The sequence below is a fragment of the Staurois parvus genome, unplaced genomic scaffold, assembly GCF_062004578.1.
Source record: "Staurois parvus isolate SC_StPar_1 unplaced genomic scaffold, SC_StPar_1.0 ptg000604l, whole genome shotgun sequence".
NCBI lineage: Eukaryota > Metazoa > Chordata > Amphibia > Anura > Ranidae > Staurois > Staurois parvus.
Genome location: NW_028318400.1, coordinates 4,458,474 through 4,483,158, shown reverse-complemented (window position 1 = coordinate 4,483,158; position 24,685 = coordinate 4,458,474). Strand labels below are relative to the sequence as shown.

At 40.7% G+C, this 24,685-nt stretch overlaps 1 protein-coding gene across 2 annotated transcripts in view; it reads right to left on the bottom strand.

Moving 5' to 3' along the window:
• Window positions 1-24,685, bottom strand: part of RNLS (renalase, FAD dependent amine oxidase) — a 147,818-nt gene that overhangs the window by 29,522 nt on the left and 93,611 nt on the right. For both annotated transcript variants that reach the window (XM_089692788.1, XM_089692789.1), the window contains exon 5: window positions 12,167-12,340. In XM_089692788.1, coding sequence (XP_089548914.1) covers window positions 12,167-12,340 — 174 coding nt within the window. The remainder of the gene's footprint in view (window positions 1-12,166; window positions 12,341-24,685) is intronic.

Sequence of the window (24,685 nt, the reverse complement as noted above, 5' to 3'; positions counted from 1 at the left end):
AATCTACCCGTTTCCTTATGTTATGACCTGTATTCTGAAATATTTCAATAAAAATTTATTGAAAGTAATAAAAAAAAACTAGGCTGTCAACAGTTTTGTTATAAATTTTGCTCTTTCCCTTGGACGAGAAAACTATATAGTTCATGTTACAGGACCAAAGGAGCTCAGTATAGACTTCTACAGTGTTATTACTGGACCAGCATAAATAGCTGTAGCTGCAGCAGTTGGACACAAAGCATTTTGGGTTAAGGATTATTTGTTAAAGATGTGGAGGTAGGATTGGGTAAAAAAGGGGAATATAGTGGAGTGCACGTTTTTTAGAATACAACCTAATAGTGTAATTTCAGAATTGTAATGCTTGGGTTACATTTTTATATGAATGCATTAATTACTGGTGTCTTATTTCAGGTCTTCTTTGCCATTATATTTTATGACAAACTGACTTCAGACCACACCGTATTTTGGGGCCAAGATACACACAAATGTTAATGATGTGATCGGTTTGTAAGAGTTCTATACGTTAAGCTTTAACTGTTCTATCATCATTTCTCAGAAGTGTGTATTGCCTTTTTAAAATGAAAAGTGCTATGACATATTAGCAGAGGAAGAAATTATATAATGCTATATATAACCAAAGAGTAATTAAAGGTTCTAGAACTGCTAGTGTGACTAATGCAAGGCTTTCTCTCAACCCAGTTATTAAAGGAAAACATTTGTTGCTGTTATTTTAGAAATGAAGGCATTTTTTGATACATGTTTGTTAAACCTTCATCCCCTACACTGTTCTCCCGGCAGTGCCTATTACATAAAGCTGGGCAGAGCTGTGTACGGCACCTGCTTCACATCTGTGTCGAGAGTGTGCAGCAGTGTCATAGTGCAATACGTCCGAGCAGTAGAGTGATTACCACTGTTGGTATTTTATGTCTTCATTAGCTATGCTGCTGCCCTACACCAGTATGTATTAAATGACTTTCTGAAATACATACCTCTAAGAACATACTGCTATGGGCTCCCTCCAGAGCTGGTCACATGATTTCAGATGTAAAGCAGGTTCAGTGATAATGCAGAGCCACTCTTTGCCTATCTTATGACACTTTGACTGACACCAGTTAGGTGCATATATATTTGGACACAGGCACAATTCTCATACTTTTGGCTCTGTATGCCACCAGAATAAATTAAAACGAAACAGCCCAAGTGTTCTTTGTTTGTGGGTCTTTCTGGCTTCAGCAAGTGAAATGCATGCTCAGTTGGGTTGAGATCAGGTGACTGATTTTGCCATTGGAGAATATTCCACTTCTTTTCCTTCAAAAGCTCCTGCCTTGCTTTTGCAGTGTGTTTTGGGTCATTAGAGAAGAGAGACAGCAGTGCCACAAGTGTAGACGGTTAAAATCAGGCAGATTTAATGGTAAAATTGCACTCACATAGATAGGTAACAGCTAAGCATGTCAAGTGATGGACTGACGAAGGAGTGGGCACGCTCCGAACACGTGCCATCTTGGAAACCCGGTCCATGCGGTGACATCATCCCTGTGAGCCTCCTTGCGCCCCTTTGCTACTCCCCGAGCCCTGGACACCACCGGAGAAGTGGGAATACACACAGAGCGCGGCCAAAGGACCTGATGCTCCCACTGGACCTCCATCACTTGTCATGCCTTGCACTGACCCTTCGCAGCTTTCTACTGGTACAAATGATATGTCACCACTTGATTTTTCAGGGAAAAAGATTCCCTTTTTGTCATAAGCATGGAGTACTCTCTGAACAAGAGCAGGGTCTACTTTACCTACTGTGTCATGTGTCTGTACTTGTGATTATCTGAAGCAATGCATGCTCTTTAAAGTGGAACTAAACCCTTCTATCCTTTACAACCAAGGAAGCTGCCATCTTAGCCTCTGTCTGATCCACAGTTGCCAGGTCAGCTATGACAGCTAGCTGTGATCAGCTATGACTCCAGCCATTTGATGGCTTGACAGTTTCATTGAGACATTGAGAGCTATCATAAGCACACTAGTAACTGTAAAAGTTATGGCATGCATTGAAAGGATCTGTTTTGGGCAAAACAAAAACCCTTTTCCAATTGCATTTAGTTGTGTTTCATAGTGTGACAAAACAAAGATAAGGGTAGGCAAAGATATCTGATAAAGTACTGTCATTTATTGTCACATAGAGTATGGAATGTTGTGGGGAGCATCCCAAATTAAAAAAAAAATGGGAGCATGCTAGAAAATTTCTTTCAACTTACCATCAAGACCAAAGATAACCATCTTTTTATTGTCCATGTACTATGTGAAAAGTTACATGTGTCCACAGAGAGATGCTCAGTTATCTCTACATGGAAATGCACACATTGTAGCCACTTCCATAGATCTTCCCTTCTCTAACACGCAAAACCAAAAATTGAAGAAAAACAACAGCATGCAGCAGTGACCACCTTTTCTGCATACCCATTGGCCAGGCCCTGTCCTGGAGTATTTGTAGATCAGTTACATAATGATCTTAAAACATTTGTGTCAGGAAGTGTATATTACATAGGTTCAGAGTCTCAATGCACCTTACAAAGAACGTATCCTTTGAATTACAACAGAATTAGTGTACAACTAGTAGTGACAATTGTAATTATCCCAACAAAGCTATATAGTTACTATGCTCCTGAGCTCTGTAGTTTAATCCAGATATTACCAGCTTTGTCTACCTTAGCAAAAGAAAATTGCAAAGAACCCAGAACATGAGGCAAACGGTAACTTGAATTCAGTCATCTGGATGTTTTGGCCATGCCTGGAGCATTTGGCCACATCTGAATGTTATTGGATAATGATGAAATTCAAGGAGGAAATAAAATAATTGTAGCCATAACTGCAACAGAATAACACAGCTGTGAAAAGGGGCTCTCCTCTCTCTTAGTTCATCAGCGAGTGTGTTCCAATTTCCATTCAGAATATGAACTTGTTGTTTTCATGGAAGATTTACATAAAAAGTACTCCTAATATCCATGGCTGAAGCAGAAAATTGCTTTCAGAAAAACAGCACTGAGTTCTAGCTGTTGCCTTCGGTCAGGATGCAGACAGGAAAGTTACTAAATTTGGTTGTTCCATTAATTTGGTAGTTTCCGTATTTCTATATGATTCTGTTTCATTTATTATGCAAGAAAATCTCATCAAAGAGCTATTTATCTCAGTGCCCTACCACCCATTACAGGAAAAACATCCAGAAGCTTTAATGCTCCAGCAATGAAATTCATTTTGCATTATATATTAATAAGTACTTGTAGAAAGGCCAAGAGTTCCCAAGTTCTTAACTGAGAATACCAATAAACATTTAACTAAATCTAACTCTCAAACATCAGTTTCACATTTAGGTACACTTAAATCTTTTTTTCTTCCACCTGTTTAGAACATGACAGATAAAAAAAATGGATTGCTTGCTGTGGACAAGGTCTCTTTGTTTCCTTGATATATATATTTTTAAGGCTTTGTAAAATTAAAAAAGAACATATAACCCATCAGGTCATGTCTTCGCCAGCAAGCTCGTATTTATAGCAGAACTTGTTTCTATATACTGCACTGATGATGGCCAACAAGTGTGAGTTAGCTGTATGCATTTTGAAATAATTAGCTCCATATTAGGCTGTACCTGTTCTGTAAATTAGGGGTTCTGAATGTATAGTTGGCCAAGAGAGAAAAAGCATTAATTTCTAATATCTAAACTGAGAAATAGAAGTGAAAAAAAAGTTGTTGGTTTTTGTCTTTTTTGTGCAGACACAAATGAAAATACAAATCAATAAACTACATAACAGATGCCGCAGTCCCTTTTCATAGCATGCCACTATATAAAGGGAATGCATGCTGAGCATGCGTGAACCATGTGTTTCAATGCACTGTATATACATTTACCCTGGGCAACTACGGACTGGAATCAAGGCATGGTAGAGTATAACTATAATTTCATGGGTCCTTGGAGGTCTACAATATATATATATTATATATATATATATATATATATATATATATACAGAAAATCTGTAAGGCGATCTAACACTTGACACCCTCCCTACCCATCCCCTCTAGTCCTGCAGTACTGGAATCCCGCTATCCTCCGCTGCCGGACACTGGCATGCCACTTCACCAGTCTGGGGATTTCAAATTCCAAACTCTCTCTCCTCTATTTGCAGTGCTGACAGGATAGGCAAGACATTCAGATTTGTCAGGGCCCTCTGATGTGATGGTGCTGACCAGTTAGAATCCCTCTGGTCCACACTGGCTAAGCAGTACAGAGAGATGAAGCTGCAGGGATTTCAATTTGCTGGACCGGTGAAGTGGCATGCTGGTGTCTGACAACGGTATAGTGGCTCTCAAAGAATATAAGCCAAATATGTTTTTTCCTTTTAATTTTGGAGTACTGAACAGTCAATATGTCTACCGACAAAGCAATTGGACAGATTAGAAAACCAATTAATTAATATGGTTTCTCACGATAGACCCAGTGCTCACACCACCATAGTTTCTTCCTCCTTTACCTTGTTGGTTCAATGACCTATGATTCAATCTCTGTTACAGAGATTACTCCATAGACTGCTATAGACCTGGCATCTTGTACAGATATGAATCAAAAATTAATTCAGAGAAGGACATTCTTAAAAGTGATTATGATCTGCACCAATGTGCAAGCACTTTATCCAATGTAGTGCACCCCCCCCCCCCATCCTTCACACTTGCCGTTTAAAGCACACAACATCACCACAAATATAATAAGGGTCGCTGCAATACAATTAAAACAGCTTTTGTGTCCTTGATTTATATCTCTAAAAAAAAACACTGGAGAACTGAAAAAAAATGTTCCCTAAATGGAACAGTTTTCCCATCATAAATATGATTAATGTGCAATAAATTTTGCAACTTCTCTCTTTTTATTCTAGTAATATCCACTTGCCTGTCTTCTGTTTAATATTCTCTGTACCTTCTTTGCAGTGATGGTTTCTCCTTAACAGCTGAAAGGTTACCTCATCCTGTCCATGGCATATTTCCACACCATAGAAACCTCACCCGAGAATTTAAAACACCCAGCGCAATTAATCTGCCACTTAATCAAGCATTTTCCAAAGATGCAACCTCTAGGCACCATGAGGTAGTGAGATATTTATACACCTATTCAAAGAATGAAGTCAGCATTATTTGCGCACACCTTGGTTAGTAGGTCCCTAGAGATCAACTCAAGATCCTGAGACTCAGCACTTTCAAACAGCTTTGATGTCGTCTTTATTTCAAACTTTATATACACCAATCAGCCATAACATTATCACTATTACCACTGACAAGTAAAGTCAATAACATTGATTATATCATTACAATGACATCTGAAATTTAAGCAGCAAGTGTACATGTTGTCCCTGAAGTTGATGTGTTGAAAGCAGAAAAAATAGGCAAGCATAAGGATTTGGCTGGGTTTGACAAGGGTTAAATTGTAATGACTAGATGACTGGATAAGAGCAACTTCACAACTGCAGCTATTGTAAGATATTCCCGGTTTGCAGTGGTCAGACCTTCCAAAAGTGGTTCAAGGCAGGAAAATTGACAAACTGGCAACAGGGTCATGGGTGGCTAAAGCTCACTGATTCACATGGGGAGGGAAGGCTGGCCTGTGTAGTCTGATCCAAGAGCTACTGTACCTCATATTACTTAAAACGTTGATGCTGATTCTGACAGAAAGATGTCAGAACACACGGTGCATTGAAGTTTGTTGTGTATGGGGATGTGTAGCTGCAGACAGGTCAGGGTGCCTATGCTGACCTGTGTCCACAACCAAAAGAGCCTACAATGGGCCCATGAGCGTCAGAACTGGACCATGGAGCAATGAAAGAAGGTGGCCTGGTTTGATGAATCACATTTTTGTTACATCATGTGATGGTCAGGCGCATGTGCATTGCTTAGATAGAGAGAAAACAGGTGGCGCACACACCTAGTGCATTATCCAAGGTTTATTGTAGGAATGAGATAATAAAAACATACTCACAGACGAAGCATGTATTTAAAAAGCATAGAAAAATGACAATGGCCACAACGGCAGGCAAGGTGTTCTCACTGTCAGTGCGGTCAAATGGCTGACGCGTTTCGGGGACGAATCCCTTTCCTCAGAGCTGTTGAGGCATCAACAGTGAGGCTCTTTCTGTCCATACATCATACATCAGCATCAGAGGTTGGTCATCAGCTCTGAGGAAAGGGATTCGTCCCCGAAACGCGTCAGCCATTTGACCGCACTGACAGTGAGAACACCTTGCCTGCCGTTGTGGCCATTGTCATTTTTATATGCTTTTTAAATACATGCTTCGTCTGTGAGTATATTTTTATTATCTCATTCCTACAATAAACCTTGGATAATGCACTAGGTGTGTGCGCCACCTGTTTTCTCTCTATCCAGTGGCTGATTTCCCCGTCTGAGGAGGGCTGCACCCCTGGAACATTTCCTTTGGTTGCCGCTGTCCTGGTACCCTTGGCTTCCCTTTTGGCTGTGCATATCCTGAGGCGCTGGAGAGTACATACGATATCCGGTTCGCATGTGCATTGCTTATCTGGGGAAGAGATGGCACCAGAATGCAGTATAGGAAAAAGGCAAACTGGTGGAGGCAGTGACCTGCTACTAACGGCTTGGTGTCAGATACCTTAGCATATCTTCAGAGGCCAGTGGAGCCCATGCCTCAATGGATCAGGCCCATTTTAGCAGCAGAAGTGGGACCTACTCAATTTGAGCTGGATTCTAATAAAGTTATGGCTGATCAGTGTATATACATTATATAAAAGAATATATATCAGGTTGTGGAAAAATGCCATTAGGAAGCACACATTTAATGTTTAGCCACATATGGGGTAAAATGTTGCATGATGCAAGCAATCAGTTGACAGCCTCAATGTGTAAAATCTGAGAACTGAGTAACCCACATCTGTACATAAAATGAACAGACAGCACTGCAATACATTACCACATATGCAATGGAAAAACATAAAAAAGGCGTGGAAAGCTTGGTAGGTGAACAGGTGCTTAACCACAGTCTGGTACTTTATTTGACAACCAGACCCCAGAGTTTTAGTGTGTGTCCTATACTGTACAGTATATCTCTGTGTATTTCCATAAGAAAATTTAGCAGTTACAGCCCAACTGCTTCAAAACATGCTTATATGCTCCAATATTAATTGGAGTATAGGCAGTGCTGGAACAGTTAAAGGGAAAAAATGTATAAACCTACTACAAGACAATTTTTTGGTACAGTTCATAGAGGCTCCGACTAGGAATGATGATCTGCTGGACATGGTAATCTAAAACCATGCAAAGCTTTTTACTAATGTTCATATAAAAGAACACCTGGATAGCAGTGAACATAACATGATTTCATTTAATGTTAGCTGTAAACAACAAACACATACTGGAAAGATAAAAACACATCTTTAAGAGAGCAAATTTTCCAAGGATGAGGGCTGCTCTCCAAAACTTAGATTGGGAGGGAATATTGGCATAGATGAACACAGAACAGAAAAGGGAATTCTTAAAAAAGACTGTATGTGAACACACTGCAAAATATATTTCCATGGGCAATAAGTATAAAAGGCTAAAAATAAAATCTATGTGTCTCACGTCCAAACCTAAAAAAGCTATAAATAATAGGAAAAGAACTTAAAAAAAAATAAAGAAATACTATCATCGTTTAAATGTTACAAAGAATATAACAGAATATGTAAAAAGGAAATCAAGCCCACACAAATTCAAAACGAATTACAAAAGAAAGTAGAACAAACCCCCAAAAATTATACAAATATATTACTAGCAAAAAGGTCAGGTCTGAGCATGTAGGCCCTTTACAAAATATTCTAGAGTGGGTGACTTGGGACAAGGAGAAGCCAAATTTATCAAATACCTTCATTAGCTCTGTGTATATAAAGGAGCATGGGGGAGCTCATGTTCATAAAGGGGATTATATTGGCACAGCCACAAATGAGCCACAATGGCTCAAAATTGATATGATCCAGAAATATTTGGACAGAGTAAAGGTGAATAAAGCACCTGGACCAGATGGCATACTCATCAGCTTTCCAGGGACTCTCACTCCTGACTGATACCACTTTCAGTTTTGGGCGCCACTTTAAAAAAAGGATATTGGGGAACTGGAGTAAGTGCAGGGAAAGGCAACCAAACTGACAAGAGGCATGGAGGAGCTCAGCTATGAGAGAAGATTAGAGGAACTGAATTAAGGGGGAATATGATCAACATGTATAAATACATAGTTGATCCATATGTGAACTCGGTGTAGAGTTATTCACTTTAAGGTCATCATAGAGGACAAGGGGGCACTCTTTACGTCTGGAGGAAAAGAGATTTAACCTCCACATACAGAAAGGCTTCTTCACAGTAAGAGCGGTGAAATGTGGAATAGACTCCCTCAAGAGCTGTTTCTGGCCAGCTCAGTAGGTTGTTTTTAAAAAGGCCTGGATTCTTTCTAAAATGTACACAATATAACCGGATACTAATATTTATAGGTAAAGTTGATCCAGGAAATATTCAAATGCCTCTAAGGGGATCAGGACGGAATTTTTTCTAATGCTGGAGCAAATTGGATCAAGCTTTATTTTTTTTACCTTCCTCTGGATCAACTGTGGGTATAGGATTAAGTATATAGGATTGTATATTTTTGCCCCTTTTATTGGCTGAACTAGATAGACTTCTGTCTTTTTTTCAATCAGACTAACTTTGTAATTATGCTGGCAATAGATAGCCTTTTCTACTTTGTGGCTACTTTTGCTTTCCAAAGAAAGCAAAACTGTAAGACTTTGGAAAATTTTGTTTTGATACACCTGGAATTTATTCAGTTTACTAAACTGTGTATTCAGTTGGGCTTTAGATGTAAGGATCATAGGCATGAGAATGTAAGTACCAGGTATAAGAAAAGTATATTGTGCTTTATGGCTCTCTAAGGCTCTCTATGCAACTCTAAAGTAAAAGAGATTTTGCCACAAATCAAATACCTGTCTCAGAAACTTCTGATAGAAGCTGTTCTCGCAATTCACAAGCCACATATTGGTTCTAGATCACTAAAGATAAACATATTCAGATCCACGTCAATTGATATCATTAACCTAAAATAGAAGTTACAATAAAGAAGCTTCTGTGGCTGAAGTTCTGACTTGTGATACAGGTTACCTAAAAACAGACTGCAGCTTTGATCCACTTTGAGGCTGCACTCTTTATTCTGTCTAATATGGCTAAGGGTTTTAGATAAGTGCCAGTGTTACATTAGCAGCTGGTGCCTGTCTGTACAGAGCCTACAGACAAGCCTGAAGTCCTTGCTAAAACTGAATTTAAAAAAATGATGAGGGCCCATTTGGAAAACTGAAGAAGAACAAGGTTGGTGCCCAGTCAGATTAATTGATTTACTTTGATAATAAATGCTGAAATCTAACTGTTCTGCCTTTCTGAACAGTATGTTTAAAGGATAAGCTCACCTTTCATAACATGCTACACCCATGATCAGGGTATAACATGTTAATGTAGGACTGGATCTACTCCCCCGGTCACAATTTTTAAAAAAACGCGGCCGTGCAGGGCTCCACCCACCTTTGTGGCTGTCAGCTTGTACTTTTCAATGAACTACCATGGCACTGTTGAGCGCTCTGATAACTCAATGATTCTTCTTCTCTGTGTAAAACTGTCTACTCGTACGATGTACAGGCAGATAGATTACACTGACAGTCTGCAGGAGACCTGCAAGGCACCAGTGATCTGCTGACTGCTGGTGCAATGCTTTCCACGCTCAACAAAAATAAATAAATGCACATTTTATTACGTGCAAAAAGATGTGCATTTATTATTTTTTTGTTAAATGGTGAACCTATCTTTTAAAGTATGCAAATTTTCCCATGTTTGTCCTTTTATAAATGCTGCTAGTATAGAAAAAGGCCTGTTGATCCTGAAGTTAATCTCCTAACTTCCAGTGCACTATGCTACACTAAAATCCAAAGCAGTGTTATCTGCCTTGCCCAGTCCTACCCTTTTGACTACAGAACCCATTTGCCTTATGCTATGGAAAAAACAAAACAAAAAAAACCAGAGGGTGAGGAGGTGTCCTATAGACCAGTAAGGGATAATTGGGCAGGGCTGACAACAAAGCATGGGATTTCAGTGTAGCAGAGGCACTATGTTGTCATCTTAAACAGTAGACAGTAAAAGGATGGTGCACCAGACAATCAGCCCAAAAGTCCACAAACTGACTGTCTGGAACTCTACCTGTTTCCCGTTTATCCAAATTACTCAAGCTGGGTGGCTCCTAACTTGTGGGAATTACCCCTACTTTGTGTTTTAGAACATCTGAAAAACAGCTTAATAGGAGCTACCATTAACTGGTGTGTTATAAAAAAAAAAGTTTGAGTTCACTGCCTCAATCTTACTTTTGAAAGCTTAAACAGGAGGTTGGGGTTAGGTTTATGGTTTAGATTCGGCCTTGTTTTCACAATAATTTGTTAAATCCTAATTAAATTTTTGCCTGATTTCACCTGGTGGATTTGATTGCATGGGTTTTGAACCATAGCCATCAGGTTTAGAAGGGACACTGAAAGGAGCTTTGGTTAAAGAAGAAGCGTGGATTTAGAAAAAAAAACTCCTACATACTCACCTCCCTGCTGCAGGATTTCTGTGATGCTGCAGTTGTCCCACAGAGGCTCTAAGACTGAGAACTGAGCGATCACTGATCGTTCAGTTCGCGATTTGCTCTGAGTAGAGAGCGTTGACTGTCAGTCACCAATCTCAGCTCTGTCCCTCCAGCACTTACTTGGACAGCCAAGCTGTTGGGGGTGGGGGAGGGGGTGGCTGGCTCAGGCTCTCTATGAGAGCCTGAGCCAGCTTCAGGCTGAGAATGCTGAGAGGCTGAGCCAGCTTCCAATCAGGTATCTGGGTGGATCCCGACATTATTGTAGGGATCTTTCCAGAGCCTGGAGCCTGACTCCTGTGACCCACATGAGAAGTATGACCAAAAAAGATTTAGCCATACTTCTCTTTTATGGCAGCCATGGTGTCAGTTGGTTGGGGCTTGTGTAGGAAGAGCAGATATACTGCACAGGGTCAACTGGCAAAACGCTTTACTAGATGTTAGTTCGGCAATCTCCCTCGCTGTGCTTTTGTGTTCTGACAAGACTACCCACCTCCCCCCCCTCCCACACACACACACACACACACACACACACACACACACCACAACATACTGATCAGTGCTGGCAGCCATTGGTTGCCAGGACTGATCAGATGCTGGTTTTCTTCCAGAAATGGCTGTACAAACAGGACAAAAGTCATCCACTTCCTGCTGAACTAACAGTTTTCGGCCAATTTTCGGTTTGCATGTATCTAACTTAAGTGTGGGATGCTGAAAGCTGCATTGGGGACATAGACAGGAGGGGGAGATAGAGAACAGCAGAACCAACCATATTTTTTTTACAGAATATAGAAAACAAATCCCATAGTGAATGAGTGAGTATGAACAGCATGTATTACAGCATTTATTAATAGTTTTTTATGATGTGGGTTTAGTTACACTAACACACTGGATTTCTAGCAGATGAACAGGCCAACATTTTTGCTGCCTGTAATGTTTATAAAAAGACAAAGCATGAGGAAATGTGCATGCATTGCAGAGATGTACTGGAATATTGTTTTTTTTTTATTTTGCCCAGACATACAATTGTCTGTACATTATGGGCCACAGGCAATTTGAACATAATGCCAGTCAGATTCCAGATGTCATTTTGAACGCAAATAACAGAAATGTAAATTTAACATTTGATTGATTACTGCGACCACATCATTACTTGCCCTTTTCTACATTATTTATAAATCAGCTAGTAAAATAACCATGGCATTCTGTCTTGCATTTAGGTCATACATTATAGGAACAGCACACCTGAGGCTTCATAAACCAATATTCAATATACCCTGGCCAGGAAGCTGTCAAGGAATATTATCAGGAGGTATTATGGATTCCTTATTGTTACTGGCCTAGTGTGACATTGTATTCATTCCCGGAGGCCTGTAACTAAATACATATTCTCTTTAGAGCTGCAGCCCTCAATTACGCAGCATATCTCATGATCCACACCCTCCATTGTCCCTGTATTTAAGAGGAATAATGGAAGCACTGACCTACATTGCGTTTCTTATTATCAATGGAGATGAAGCGTATGCAGGGATTATCGGTGATGTACTTGGCTGCCCAGGGGACGTCAATCTGTGTGCCAGCTTCATAAAAGAGTCCCAGGGCATAACGAGAGGAGTAGCTCACAGTTTCCAGTTGTCGTCGCTGGTTTTCATTAATTACTAAAAGAAGATTTAAAAAAAAAAAAATATCATCAACATTCAACACTCAAGCTGTCACTGGCCTACATTTCCTATGATTCTCAGCCAGTTCAAAGTGAAAAATAATACAGACAAATAAATATCCTTTCATCTAGGTCTGGCTGTATTCAGATATATTTATTGTATTTTTAAATACTGACAGAATAATTACCTGAAATCTCAATTTATATTTCAATGTATCTCTCAAGCCAAAACTTTTTTATTAAAAAAAAAATAGACGTAATTTAATACACATGGGATTATTTACTAAAACTGGAGAGTGCAAAATCTGGTGCAGCCTTGCATAGAAACCAATCAGCTTCCAGATTTTTTTTTGTCAAAGCTTAACTGAACAAGTTAGAAGCTGATTGGCTACCATGCACAGCTGCACCTGATTTTGCACTCTCCACTTTTAGTAAATCAACCCCATTCTGTGTTAACAAACTACCGTATTTTTCACTCCATAAGACACACTTTTTTCCCCCAAAAAAGGGGGGAAAATGTCAGTGCGTCTTATGGAGCAAATATGGAGCGGCCGGTCCGGTATTTCCGCTGCCGACACCATGTCAGAATAGCGGACTGGCCGCTCAGCTCTTCTCTTCAGCAGGACTTTACCTGTTCCTCGGTCCTCCTGCGCCGGCATCTTTAGTGTGTGAACCCGGCGACCAGAGACTGCAGACAGTACAGGGGATGACCAAGAGACTGCCGACAGTACAGGAGATGATCAGAGACTGTGGACCTTTGGGGAGGGAGGGGGAGCGGGTACCTGAATTTGACAGGTACCCACTCCCACTTCCGCAGAGTTGTCCTCCCTTTAGTGTGGGTACGACCAGGGACAGCCAGGTGCTCACTGCGCATGTGCGAGAAGCGCTGCACTTTGTGACTGGCCTGGTGTCTTCTGGGACCTGTCATGTATCCCAGAACACACCAGGTCATTCACAAAGCACAGCGCTTCTTGCGTATTCGCAGTGGGCACCCAGCTGTCACAGCCGGGTGCCCACACTAAAGGGTGGACAACTCCGCGGAAGTGGGAGTGGGTACCTGTCAAATTCAGGTACCCGCTCCCCCTCCCACCCCAAAGGTCCACAGTCTCTGATCATCTCCTGTACTGTCGGCAGTCTCTTGGTCACCCCCTGTACTGTCTGCAGTCTCTGGTCATCTCCTGTACTGTCTGCAGTCGCTGGTCATCTCCTGTACTATGTCTGCAGTCTCTGGCCATCCCCTATACTAAGTCCGCAGTCTCTGGTCATCTCCTGTACTATGTCTGCAGTCTCTGGTCATCTCCTGTACTGTGTCCGCAGTCTCTGGTCATCTCCTGTACTATGTCTGCAGTCTCTGGTCATCTCCTGTACTGTGTCCGCAGTCTCTGGTCATCTCCTGTACTGTGTCTGCAGTACAACAAACACTTTTCTCCTGCGCTAGGAAAAGACTCAGTAGACCCAATAGGAGTGTTGGAATTTTCTGGAATATGCACTGCTTGCTGCTCTCAACAGACCGGGGTGGTCCAAATACACTGGATGCAAATGGAGAAACAGAAAAAGGGCGCACCGACCTAGTGCATTATCGTTTAAAATATTTATTGAAGAAACAAAGTAAGTATCATACTCACAATAGACATAAAAACACAGGCATGTCAAACTGAACAAGATGTATGATCCAAACAACATCTGATAAGATGGAACCCTGGATGACAAACTGGCTAACGCGTTTCGAGGACACAACCTCTTCCTCAGAGCTCTGTCAGGGACACTGGGGATGGCTGGACTGCAGTCTGTGAGTGTACATGCACTGTGACACTGACAGGCTGATGCATCAGTTCTCTCTATTCTCACAGCTGATCTGTTTGAGAGCAGAGAGAATCAATGTTTACTTTTGGTTCCCATTGAGTACTATGTGATTAATTTGACTGGACACAGCAATCACATGGTACAAGACCATGTGATCACCCAGACACAATGGTAATGTGATCCGTGGTGTCTGGGCGACACAGGAATCACTGTGCTCCCCACTGCATGCTCTGTGAGCCGTGAAGGAGCTGCCAATGCAGGGTAACGGGAATGGGAAGCAGTTAAAATACCTGTCAGGTTATTTTTGCCACCTGGAGAGATTTCCTCTCACTTCCTGCTGTATCTCTAGTATATAGGAAATGGAGAGATCACTAAAATGTGAAAAAAAAACAGTTGTTAGATGTCACTGAAAAAAGGGTCCCCACTCAAATATTTCCCCTCTATTCTTATTCTGGTGAAAAATCAAAAGTTTGGATTTTCCCTCACTTCCAGTCCTGGTGACAGTGGTCCATGACAAAAAGAGAGCATGTGTTTACCCAGGGACATGGGTGGCAGTAAGGACCCATTCACATTATATCACGGTGAGCTGCAACATGCACATTGAGTTCCGCAGCCTATTTAAAATCAAAGGGTTGTCAATGCATGAAAAAAAAGGTCCTGCACCATTTTCTGGAAGTGCAAAGCAGAGCACAGGGCATATACAGTATATCTGAGAATTATGCAATGCACTTTAATGCAGGTGTATTGCAGCACAGTGTAGCTATGTGTTGGGATGCAGTACATATCTACAGCATGTCACAGTAACGCATGTTATAATGTAAGTCATGACTCACATTATGGAATGAATGAGCTCTAACCTGACATGAGTTCTAACCCTTCCTCAATCTGAACAAACAAAATAAAATTGGCTATATAAGCCTTCTGTATATTGACATTTCAGCTCCTCTAGAGAGATTAAATCCTTTTTTTTCCAGCTTGAAAACATAAAACCAATGCATCAGCAAAGCTCAAACCCCTGTAAATACTGTATGTTCTTGAAACACTGATTAGAAACCATTAAATGTATTAGTAAAATGCTATGAAACACGGAGCAGTCTGCTTTGGGTTTAATTCTTTGTACCCTCATAACAGTGGATGTATTTCCCACTGTTACACAAACTGCAATCAGTCATTTGGAAGGATTATGAAAAACATGCAACTGAATAAAAAGTGAAAAAATATGTTAAGTGGAGCCAACACAATTTGGCTACGGCTACAACTATGGTTTACCTGAATTAAAATTTCGGGAAGGTTTTTGTTGTAAAACAGAAGCCTCCTGGGCTCCTTCCAAAAACTTTCTATAATGCAGTAGGTGATTTTTGGAGTATGAAGGTTAGGAACATAAATCACTGGAACCAAACATGACATGTACACTTTTTTTGAAATTTGAAGCCCTATTCAGCACGGTAGTGCAAAGTTTGGCAATGTAAGGCAGAATTCACCATTCAGTGATCTTCATTAGAACATTGAAATTGTGTAGTTTACTACATATCTTCTTTCTTCTTTGCCGGGAACAGTAAGATATAGCATTGGAGGATCTTGCGTGTTAAAAGGTCAACAGATCAATACTGTCATAAGAAACAGATTATTTTCCTCATTTCCTAACCAGCACTGAAAAAATAACAGCTGAGGTCAATGTTTCTGTCAATATTACAATGTCACTGGCAAGTGTTTTAAAACGCTCACATTTAAATGTTCTAAGATAAGAGATGAGCTTTGTGTGGCACATGAGCCTGTTCATAGTTTGGTGAACTGTCCCAAACCTCTGAACTTAATAAACAAACATCAGCTGGGGAATGTCATTTTGCAGCAGTAACACTATTTGTTCTATGAGGTCACCTAGGATCCCCTGGCCGGTTGTTTTACCTATAAGCAGCCAGCTGGGAATCTGTAGTTTTGCAGATGGAGTGCGATGGGAGAATTTAATTTAAAAATAAACAAAGGACTTAGTCACTGTGTGGGTGCTTATTTTTACATTGAAATATTTTTGGAAATGAATAAGAGGTACTAACATACCCTGTACTCATTCCCTTGAGGGGCAGATATCTGGTGGCCTCCTTATCACATAGGGGGTTTCCAGATTCCGATAACCCTCTCCCCCCCTCCCTGCATCCTCCAGGGACAAGGTGTGGGAGAGTGTCCCTTTCTTGGCCACCCAATGCAGACCTGGATAAGGGACTGACTTGAAATTTAGAGGAACCGCATGCCATTTCCTTGTAAAAACCTTGCAAGGAGGGGGCTGTTCTGCTTCCCCCATCCACTGCAAGATACCCTGCCAATGTTGAAGGTATGTGGGCTACTATGGTAGAAGAGGGGGGCACACACTCGCCTCCTTTTCCTGGCCATCAAGGTTGTGAACCCATGAGAAAGTGTCTAGTATACAGAGTCAAATTAACCAGCTGAAGACCACTCATATCACCTAGATACAGATGTTTGTCATTCTGGTATGGATTTCTCACTATTCCTTGGTTTTTCCATTTTTAGTTCCGAAAAAGGATGGAGTTTGTCTTACTGTGGCCTTTCTCCAACTTATTTAGAATGGAACGGACTGCCTCTAAGGCCTTATGTACACTGTTGCTCATAAACGTGAGTTTAAGAGATTTTGGCCTCTAAACTCAACTCAATAAAATCCTTTGTGTCCATGCACACATAGGCTATTATTAGAGTTTAGCAGCAACAGAGTTTAGGGGCAGTTAAATGACCCTCTCCTGAACGCAGAAGAATCACATTCAGGAGAGGAATGTTTTGGCCACAAAATGCCAAAAACACATGTACAGTGGGGATCGAAAGTTTGGGCACCCCAGCTAAAAATTTGTATTAATGTGCATAAAAGAAGCCAAGGAAAGATGGAAAAATCTCCAAAAGGCATCAAATTACAGATTAGACATTCTTATAATATGTCAACAAAAGTTAGATTTTATTTCCATCATTTACACTTTCAAAATAACAGAAAACAAAAAAATGGCGTCTGCAAAAGTTTGGGCACCCTGCAGAGTTAATATCTTGTACGGCCCCCTTTGGCAAGTATCACAGCTTGTAAACGCTTTTTGTAGCCAGCCAAGAGTCTTTCAATTCTTGTTTGAGGTATCTTTGCCCATTCTTCCTTACAAAAGTCTTCCAGTTCTTTGAGATTTCTGGGCTGTCTGTCACGCACAGCTCTTTTAAGGTCTATCCATAGATTTTCAATTATGTTGAGGTCAGGAGATTGTGAAAGCCATGGCAAAACCTTCAGTTTACGCCGCTTGATGTAATCCCCCGTGGATTTCGAGGTGTGTTTAGGATCATTATCCATTTGTAGAAGCCATCCTCTCTTTAACCTCAGCTTTTTCACAGATGGCATCAAGTTACCATCCAAAATTTGCTGAAATTTTATTGAATCCATTTTTCCTTCTACTCGTGAGATGTTCCCTGTGCCACTGGCTGCAACACAACCCCAAAGCATGATTGATCCAACCCCATGCTTAACAGTTGGACAGAGGTTCTTTTCATTAAATTCTGTGCCCCTTCTTCTCCAAACGTACCTTTGCTCATTCCGGCCAAAAAGTTCAATTTTAACCTCATCGGTCCTCAGAACTTGTTTCCAAAATGCATCAGGCTTGTCTATATGTTCATTTGCAAAGTTCAAACGATGATTTTTGTGGTGAGGACGTAGAAGAGGTTTTCTTCTGATGACTCTTCCATGAAGACCATATTTGTACAAGTATCTCTTTATAGTGGAATAGTGTACCTCAACTCCAGTGTCTGCCAGATCTTTCTGGAGGGATCATGCAGTCAAACGTGGGTTTTGAATTGTATTTTTCACAATCCTGCGAGCTGTTCTGTCTGATATTTTTCTTGGTCTTCCAGATTTCTTGCTTTAACTTCCACTGTTCCTGATGACTGCCATTTCTTAATTACATTCCGAACAGAGGATATTGACATCTGAAAACGCTTTGCTATCTTCTTATAGCCTTCTCCAGCTTTGTGAGCGTCAACTATTTTCAGTTTCAGTTTTCTAGACAACTGCTTAGAAGAACCCATGGTGCTGATTGTTGGGGCAAGGTCAGATGAGTCTGGGCATTTAAAACCTTTGAGATTGACATCACCTGGTCTTCCCAGACGATGATTGAGAACAATCCATGACACTGGCAGGACTCAGCTTTGCAAAGGGGGCAGTGCATGCTATAAATTCTGCAGGGTGCCCAAACTTTTGCAGACGCCATTTTTTTGTTTTCTGTTATTTTGAAAGTGTAAATGATGGAAATAAAATCTAACTTTTGTTGACATATTATAAGAATGTCTAATCTGTAATTTGATGCCTTTTGGAGATTTTTGCATCTTTCCTTGGCTTCTTTATGCACATTAATACAAATTTTTAGCTGGGGTGCCCAAACTTTCGATCCCCACTGTAAATGCGTCTAAGCACGTTTAGTGCATGGGTGTTTATTAATTTCAATGGCAAGTACTCTGGCCAATGAAATGAATAAACGTCCCAGTGCTAAATGTGTCTAAACAAGGTACCGCGTTTAAGCCGCATTTACAGTTTTTCTGCTGCCAGCAGAGATAGCATCTTCGGCAGTTCCAGTATACATGTAGCCTAAGGGTTTTCAGAAATGAGTGGTAGACTCAAGCTGCAGTATACGATAATTCTAACATCATGAATTACAACTAACACTAGTAGAAGTCATATTTATTTATACCAATACATTCATTACACTGGGCACTGCAGAGAACTTGGCACACCAGAAACACAAGCTGGGGGTTCTCACTACTGTTTTTAAGACCTAGGAAAAAAATAAGTAGTGAGTCTGGTAGAATGTTCTAAATATACAAAACATAAACGTGTGGTGCAATTAGTGTGAAATGTATTTTTAATGCAGACATTCCTCAATGCTATACGACAGGTTTTCATTAAATGTTGTCACTCAGTTCATTATTTTTGAACACTTTTCATGTTGCATTTCCTGTGGCTCAGAATAACACCTCATTCAATGAAGTAGGTGTGGGGACCACAGACTATTTTCAGAGGTTACAAAGATATAAAAATAGTTACATGCTTTCATATGGGCCAACCGCTATAGAGAATGCCAAATTTTAAAGATGAAGATTATGTTCTTAGCAAACCTGATTGGTTTTTTAGTTTGTAGAGTCAATGGCCTGTGAAATAGGTGGCTTTTTCTAGGAAGAGGACTGTAACATGTATTTTTCTGCCAGAATACTAGGGGTTTTTCAATGTTAGAATTTATATATTAAAGGATAATTGGATTTAAAACATTTAACAGGCAGTTCATAGGCTGCCAGTATAAATATATGAACCCATTCCAAGAAAAAAAAGCCTCTTCCAGCAGCCTGATTTACACAGGGCCAGTACAGTGTTTACATCCTCAGGCACTCCACCAGAGATTAGGCAATGTACTACACAGGAAGATACAATCCACAACCAGCACAATTTTTACACTGGTGCCTTTAACAGCACTAAAATAGCTCGAAAATATACTCCAAAAGGATGGTGTAGCCAGACTCTGTACCAAGCTGGCCGGTGGCAAATAATTACTAGCCTGTCAATAGACCCTGTCCTTTTCTTACTCTAAAGCAGGGGTGCTTAACCTGTTGTCCTTGGAGCCCTCTGATGTGGCCCTCGACCATAAACCAGGGACGTGCTTGCTTGAGGTCGTTAGCTCATTGATCGCAATTTGGGCTTGCCGACCCTCTATCCCAGGGCATCAAAGTGAATCAAATCTCCTCTGCAGTGCCGAATCCTGTCCCAGACAGAGTGACACCAAGTGCACTTTGCCTGGGTCCTTGCTAGCAGCCTGGTGAGCAATGACAGGAGAAGCTGGAAGTGGAAAAAAGGTCAGTGTATTTAACAACACCTGCACTGCACTTTTACAATGGGCAATTTAGCACCTATAAAAGGGATAACAACTATTAGGCTGCTTTCACACTGATCTGGGGGTACATAAGACATGCTCAGTCTAGTCCACTTTGCCTGAGAAGCTTCTTAGTTCTCTGAGCTCCTGTTTGTTACTACTCCTTTATCCTGTATCTGACTACCCGTGTACCGACCCCGGCTTCGTCCACCCACTGTGCTTGTTTTACGCCTGTCCTTACCTCGGCTTGTCTATTGGATTTCCTGTTGTCATCTGCCATTGTACTCTGCTCACGCGAGCGGTCTCTGCATCCTCAGCTGGGCGTACCTGGGGGCCGCGACCTGGTTCTAGCTTGCTGTAAGTCCATCCCCACCATCAGGGGCTCTGGTGAAGAAGCAGGCTTGGGCTTAGACTCCGCGCCCTGGGGAACTTCAAATTGGGGAACTCCAAGTTGGCGATCTATAAGGGCTCACTACCACAGGCGCTTGACAGGTGCGCTTTATGAAAGCTCACCAATACTCCTTCATTCAGGAGTTTTAGTGCACTTTCAGAAAGTGCACCACACCCAGGTAAACTGCAGGACATCAGTATGAAGGCAGCCTTTTGGGGGCTCAGGACAGTAAGGGCTTGTTTACATTTGTGGTTGGGGGGGCAGTAAAACTCCATAGTTGAGATGTGTTTTTACCACACCCTCCAAACACTGGTGTGACATCAGGGGTTGCATTGCATGGGGCCCATGTAGCCTCCCTGTCACGTTCTGTTTTACTCTTGGACAGGAAAGGCAGTGTGTGTGTGGGGGGCTCATCCAGGAACTGATCCTCTCCACTTTCCTCCTGAAACCGCTGAAAGACAATTTCTCCTCCTCTCCCTTCCGCCAACATTCAGCGGCTGCAGATTGAGAATGTTTATTATGCTATTCCAAATAAAAAAATCACAATTCTGAACCATTTCATTTCATTGTGGCCTATGACCGGTTACCAAATCACTTAAGTGGCCCTTGCACTTCAAAAAGTTAAGCAGCCCTACTCTAAAGTACTCTTTCTACGCATTGTGATACTATCAGGAATGCTGCAGGATATAAGCACTTTGTCATGTCCAAATAGGAAACAGACTTATGTATTATCTAGCAGCATAGTAGCTGCCCTGAATTTTTATTTTAAGTGCAATTTCCCTCTAAAGATTGAATACGCTCAAAACCGATACTTGAGTTTTGGGTGGGTTTACACGGTTCCTTTCCTTGCTTCTAATAACTCTAATTCTTGGCCTACACATAAGTTTTTCTTGGCTTCATGTTAATCCAGGTATCAAAACTCTCCTTCTGATTCTCTATAGGAGTAAATAGAGAATCCAGGATGGGAACCACTGTGACACCAGTGACACCACTGCTCATAGTAAAGCCTAGCAAAGTAACAGCTGAAGGTACTTGGAGGGGGGCTCTCCCAGCAAGGAGAGGTGATTGAACTCACCCTCAGTAGAGTTTACAGAGAATAGCAAAAATACATTTAATGAATGACAGTTCTCCAGGAGAACACACCTCAAATATTAGAGGTTAGAGGACAAAAGCCAGACTAGAGAATAACATTTGTAAATTTTTAGAAAACCACTCTTTACAGCAGTGAGGTGTACAAACCCATTCTCAGCAATACATGGAACCCCTAAAATGAACATTTCAATTTCCCAAGCAGTTAGATGTAACGGCGCCTTCATGATCTCCTCCATTAGTCCTTCCAACCACACTACTTACAAAATGTACAGCTCAACAGTTCTGAAAATGTAGACATTTTGCCAAAAGTTAGTAGCTTAGCCCATGTCTAGATTTCTAGCCATTTACCCCCTATAAAGAGAGCAGAGACACAGTTGTCACAGGAAGGGCAAAGATATGTCTGAAGAGCAGACAGTGACTGACAAGGATAGGCTAGTCAGCATGGACTACAAATCCCTGAAGAATGTTTCTAGCACAATGCTGTGACACTTTCAGGTTGTTCTACAGGCAAAATGGGAGAGCACTTTTGCTGTGCAGCACTATGGTCCTTGGTCTGAATTCCAACTAGGACACTATCTGCATGGGCTTCCTCTGGGAGCTCTGATTTCCTCCCACACTCCAAAGACATGCTGGTGGGTGTATTGGCTCCTCCATAAATTGGCCTTCATATGTGAATGTATGCATGTAAGATAGGGAATTTAGATTGTAAACTCATGAGGGCAGGGACCGATATGAATTTACAGTATGTAAAGGGTTTAGTAAATTTTCAGTGCTCTATAAATACATGTAACAAATAAATATTACTTAATTATTTAGTCACAGAATATATATATCCAAAATAAATGTTTTAAACATTTAGTATCCAGGTTTTAGTGCAAATCTCCACGCTCTCTCCCCAATATTTGCCAAAGACATGAGAGAGTGACTGAAAGGATGATCATGTCCACATAGCTAAAGAAAGGAAGACGCTGGTTATAGGTCAGTCTATTACTTTAAATTACATATGCATATTTACTTTCTGAAAGTATGATTACTTTCAGATGGTGTCATAACAGCTCTATTGGAGATCTGGTTCTGCCTTGCAGGGCATAATGGGTTAAATGGCTGAAATCCCTAGACTGAAAGTTTTATTTATTTTAATTTATTTTCCTTTAAAACAAAGCTGGCTGGCTGCCTGATCTGTGGTTATTTCAGGCAGCAGAACGTCTCGCAGTTGTTCTGCTTGCGTAGGTGGTATCAAAGGTTATGAGAAAAGTCCCTGCTTGGTAGCAAGTCTTGCTTAACTGAATGTATCCAATATGTGCTGCTGATCTGATAGGCATAATGCATTCCTTACTCCTCTGTTCTCTGCACTGCTGTCCTGCGTTATTAGTCTTTCAACTCAAACTTCTCAGTAAATGAGACATCAGAACTTTCCATGCATCACCACAAAACATAATGATCTTTCTCATGCCTAACATTAAATGGGAGATCACTTAACTACTTCTAAAACATAGAAAAATAAAGAGAGCTTAAGTGTTTGCAAACTTTGATATTAGTCAGGCAAATTGAGTAAGTCAAGCTCTCAGTACTACGCGATCATATTACAACCATACTGTGCATTAAATATTCAACGAGTATAAACACTATACGTTAAAAAGCAGTTACCAAATAAAAGCAGAATATTATTAAACATACAATAGGGAAACTAGGCTGAGCTCTGTCTCTTTAGGGCCATTGTATCAGGATCTGCAGTACTGGGACAGACCTGCAGGTCAAAGTCCTACAAGAGCTCCTGTCAAATGTGTGATTTATTATATTGCACACCGTAACACTATGGTCCCATAACAATTTCAACATGACATTTAATGAAGGAAAAAGTGAACACTGACATTTTGGAACTTGTAAAATGAAAAGATTGAGAACCTGTAATTTGAACCTAGTTTCATAGATGGGGTTGAAAAAAAGACTTCTGTGTAGGGTTGCCACTTTTCTTGGAGAAAATACTGGCCACAGTTGGTCTGGTTCCTTAGTTGTGTGAGCTTATAAGGACTGTTGACAAGAGCTCTACAACTCCTTGACCATGTGGGAATACATTTTTTCCCCATTGTGGAAAGCGATATGCATAACTAATCCAGTATGGAAAAGATACCAGCATGAAAGAATTAAAGGTCATTACAAGCTAACAATATAATTGTTAAGACAAATGTTTATTCAGTAACAATCAATAATCTGCATTATCAACAATTAACATCTCTATTTTTTAGTTTGTAAAATAGCCATTCACCTTTGAACCCTTTGTGCCAATAATGTTTCCACACTGCATTAGTTATGTTACTACCTTTTAGAGCAGAAGATGACTTGCTGTCACATATGGCAGTGGCAGCAACTTGTTCCAGTATTATCATACTCCATTGTACTCATATACAGTTGTGTTCAAAATAATAGCAGTCAGACATCACTAACCTGATCAATCACTGTTTTTTGTAGAAATGATATTTCTACGTGGCAAAATAATTTACTAGCAGGTGTAGTAGAGTAATAGAAATCCAACAGACCCAACAGTCATGACATGCATGCTGCTGATTCTGTGTAATTGAATCACTAATTGAAGGGGGCATGTTCAAAATAATAGCAGTGTGGAGTTCTATTAGTGAGGTCATTCATTCTTTGAAAAACAGGTGGTAATTATTGCCCTTATTTAAGGAAGGAAGGCAGCAAATGTTGTACATGCTGGTTACAGTGCATTTCTCTCTGAAATTCTGAGGAAAATTGGTCGTTCCAGACATTGTTCAGAAGAACAGCGTACCTTGATTAAAAAGTTGATTGGAGAGGGGAAAACATATAAAGTAGTGCAGAAAATGATAGGCTGCTCAGCTAAAATGATCGCAAATGCTTTAAAATGGCAACCAAAACCTGAAAGACGTGGAAGAAAGCGAAAAACTACCATTCAAATGGATAGAAGAATAGCCAAAATGGCAAGGACTCAACAATCAGCTCCAGGAAGATCAAAGAAGGTCTAAAGTTACCTGTGAGCACTGTTACAATTAGAAGACGCCTATGTGAAGCCAAGCTATCTGCAAGAAGCCCCCGCAAAGTCCCACTGTTGAAAAAAAGACATGTGCTGAAGAGGTTATAATTTGCCAAAGAGCACATTCACTGGCCTAAAGAGAAATGGCGCAACATTTTG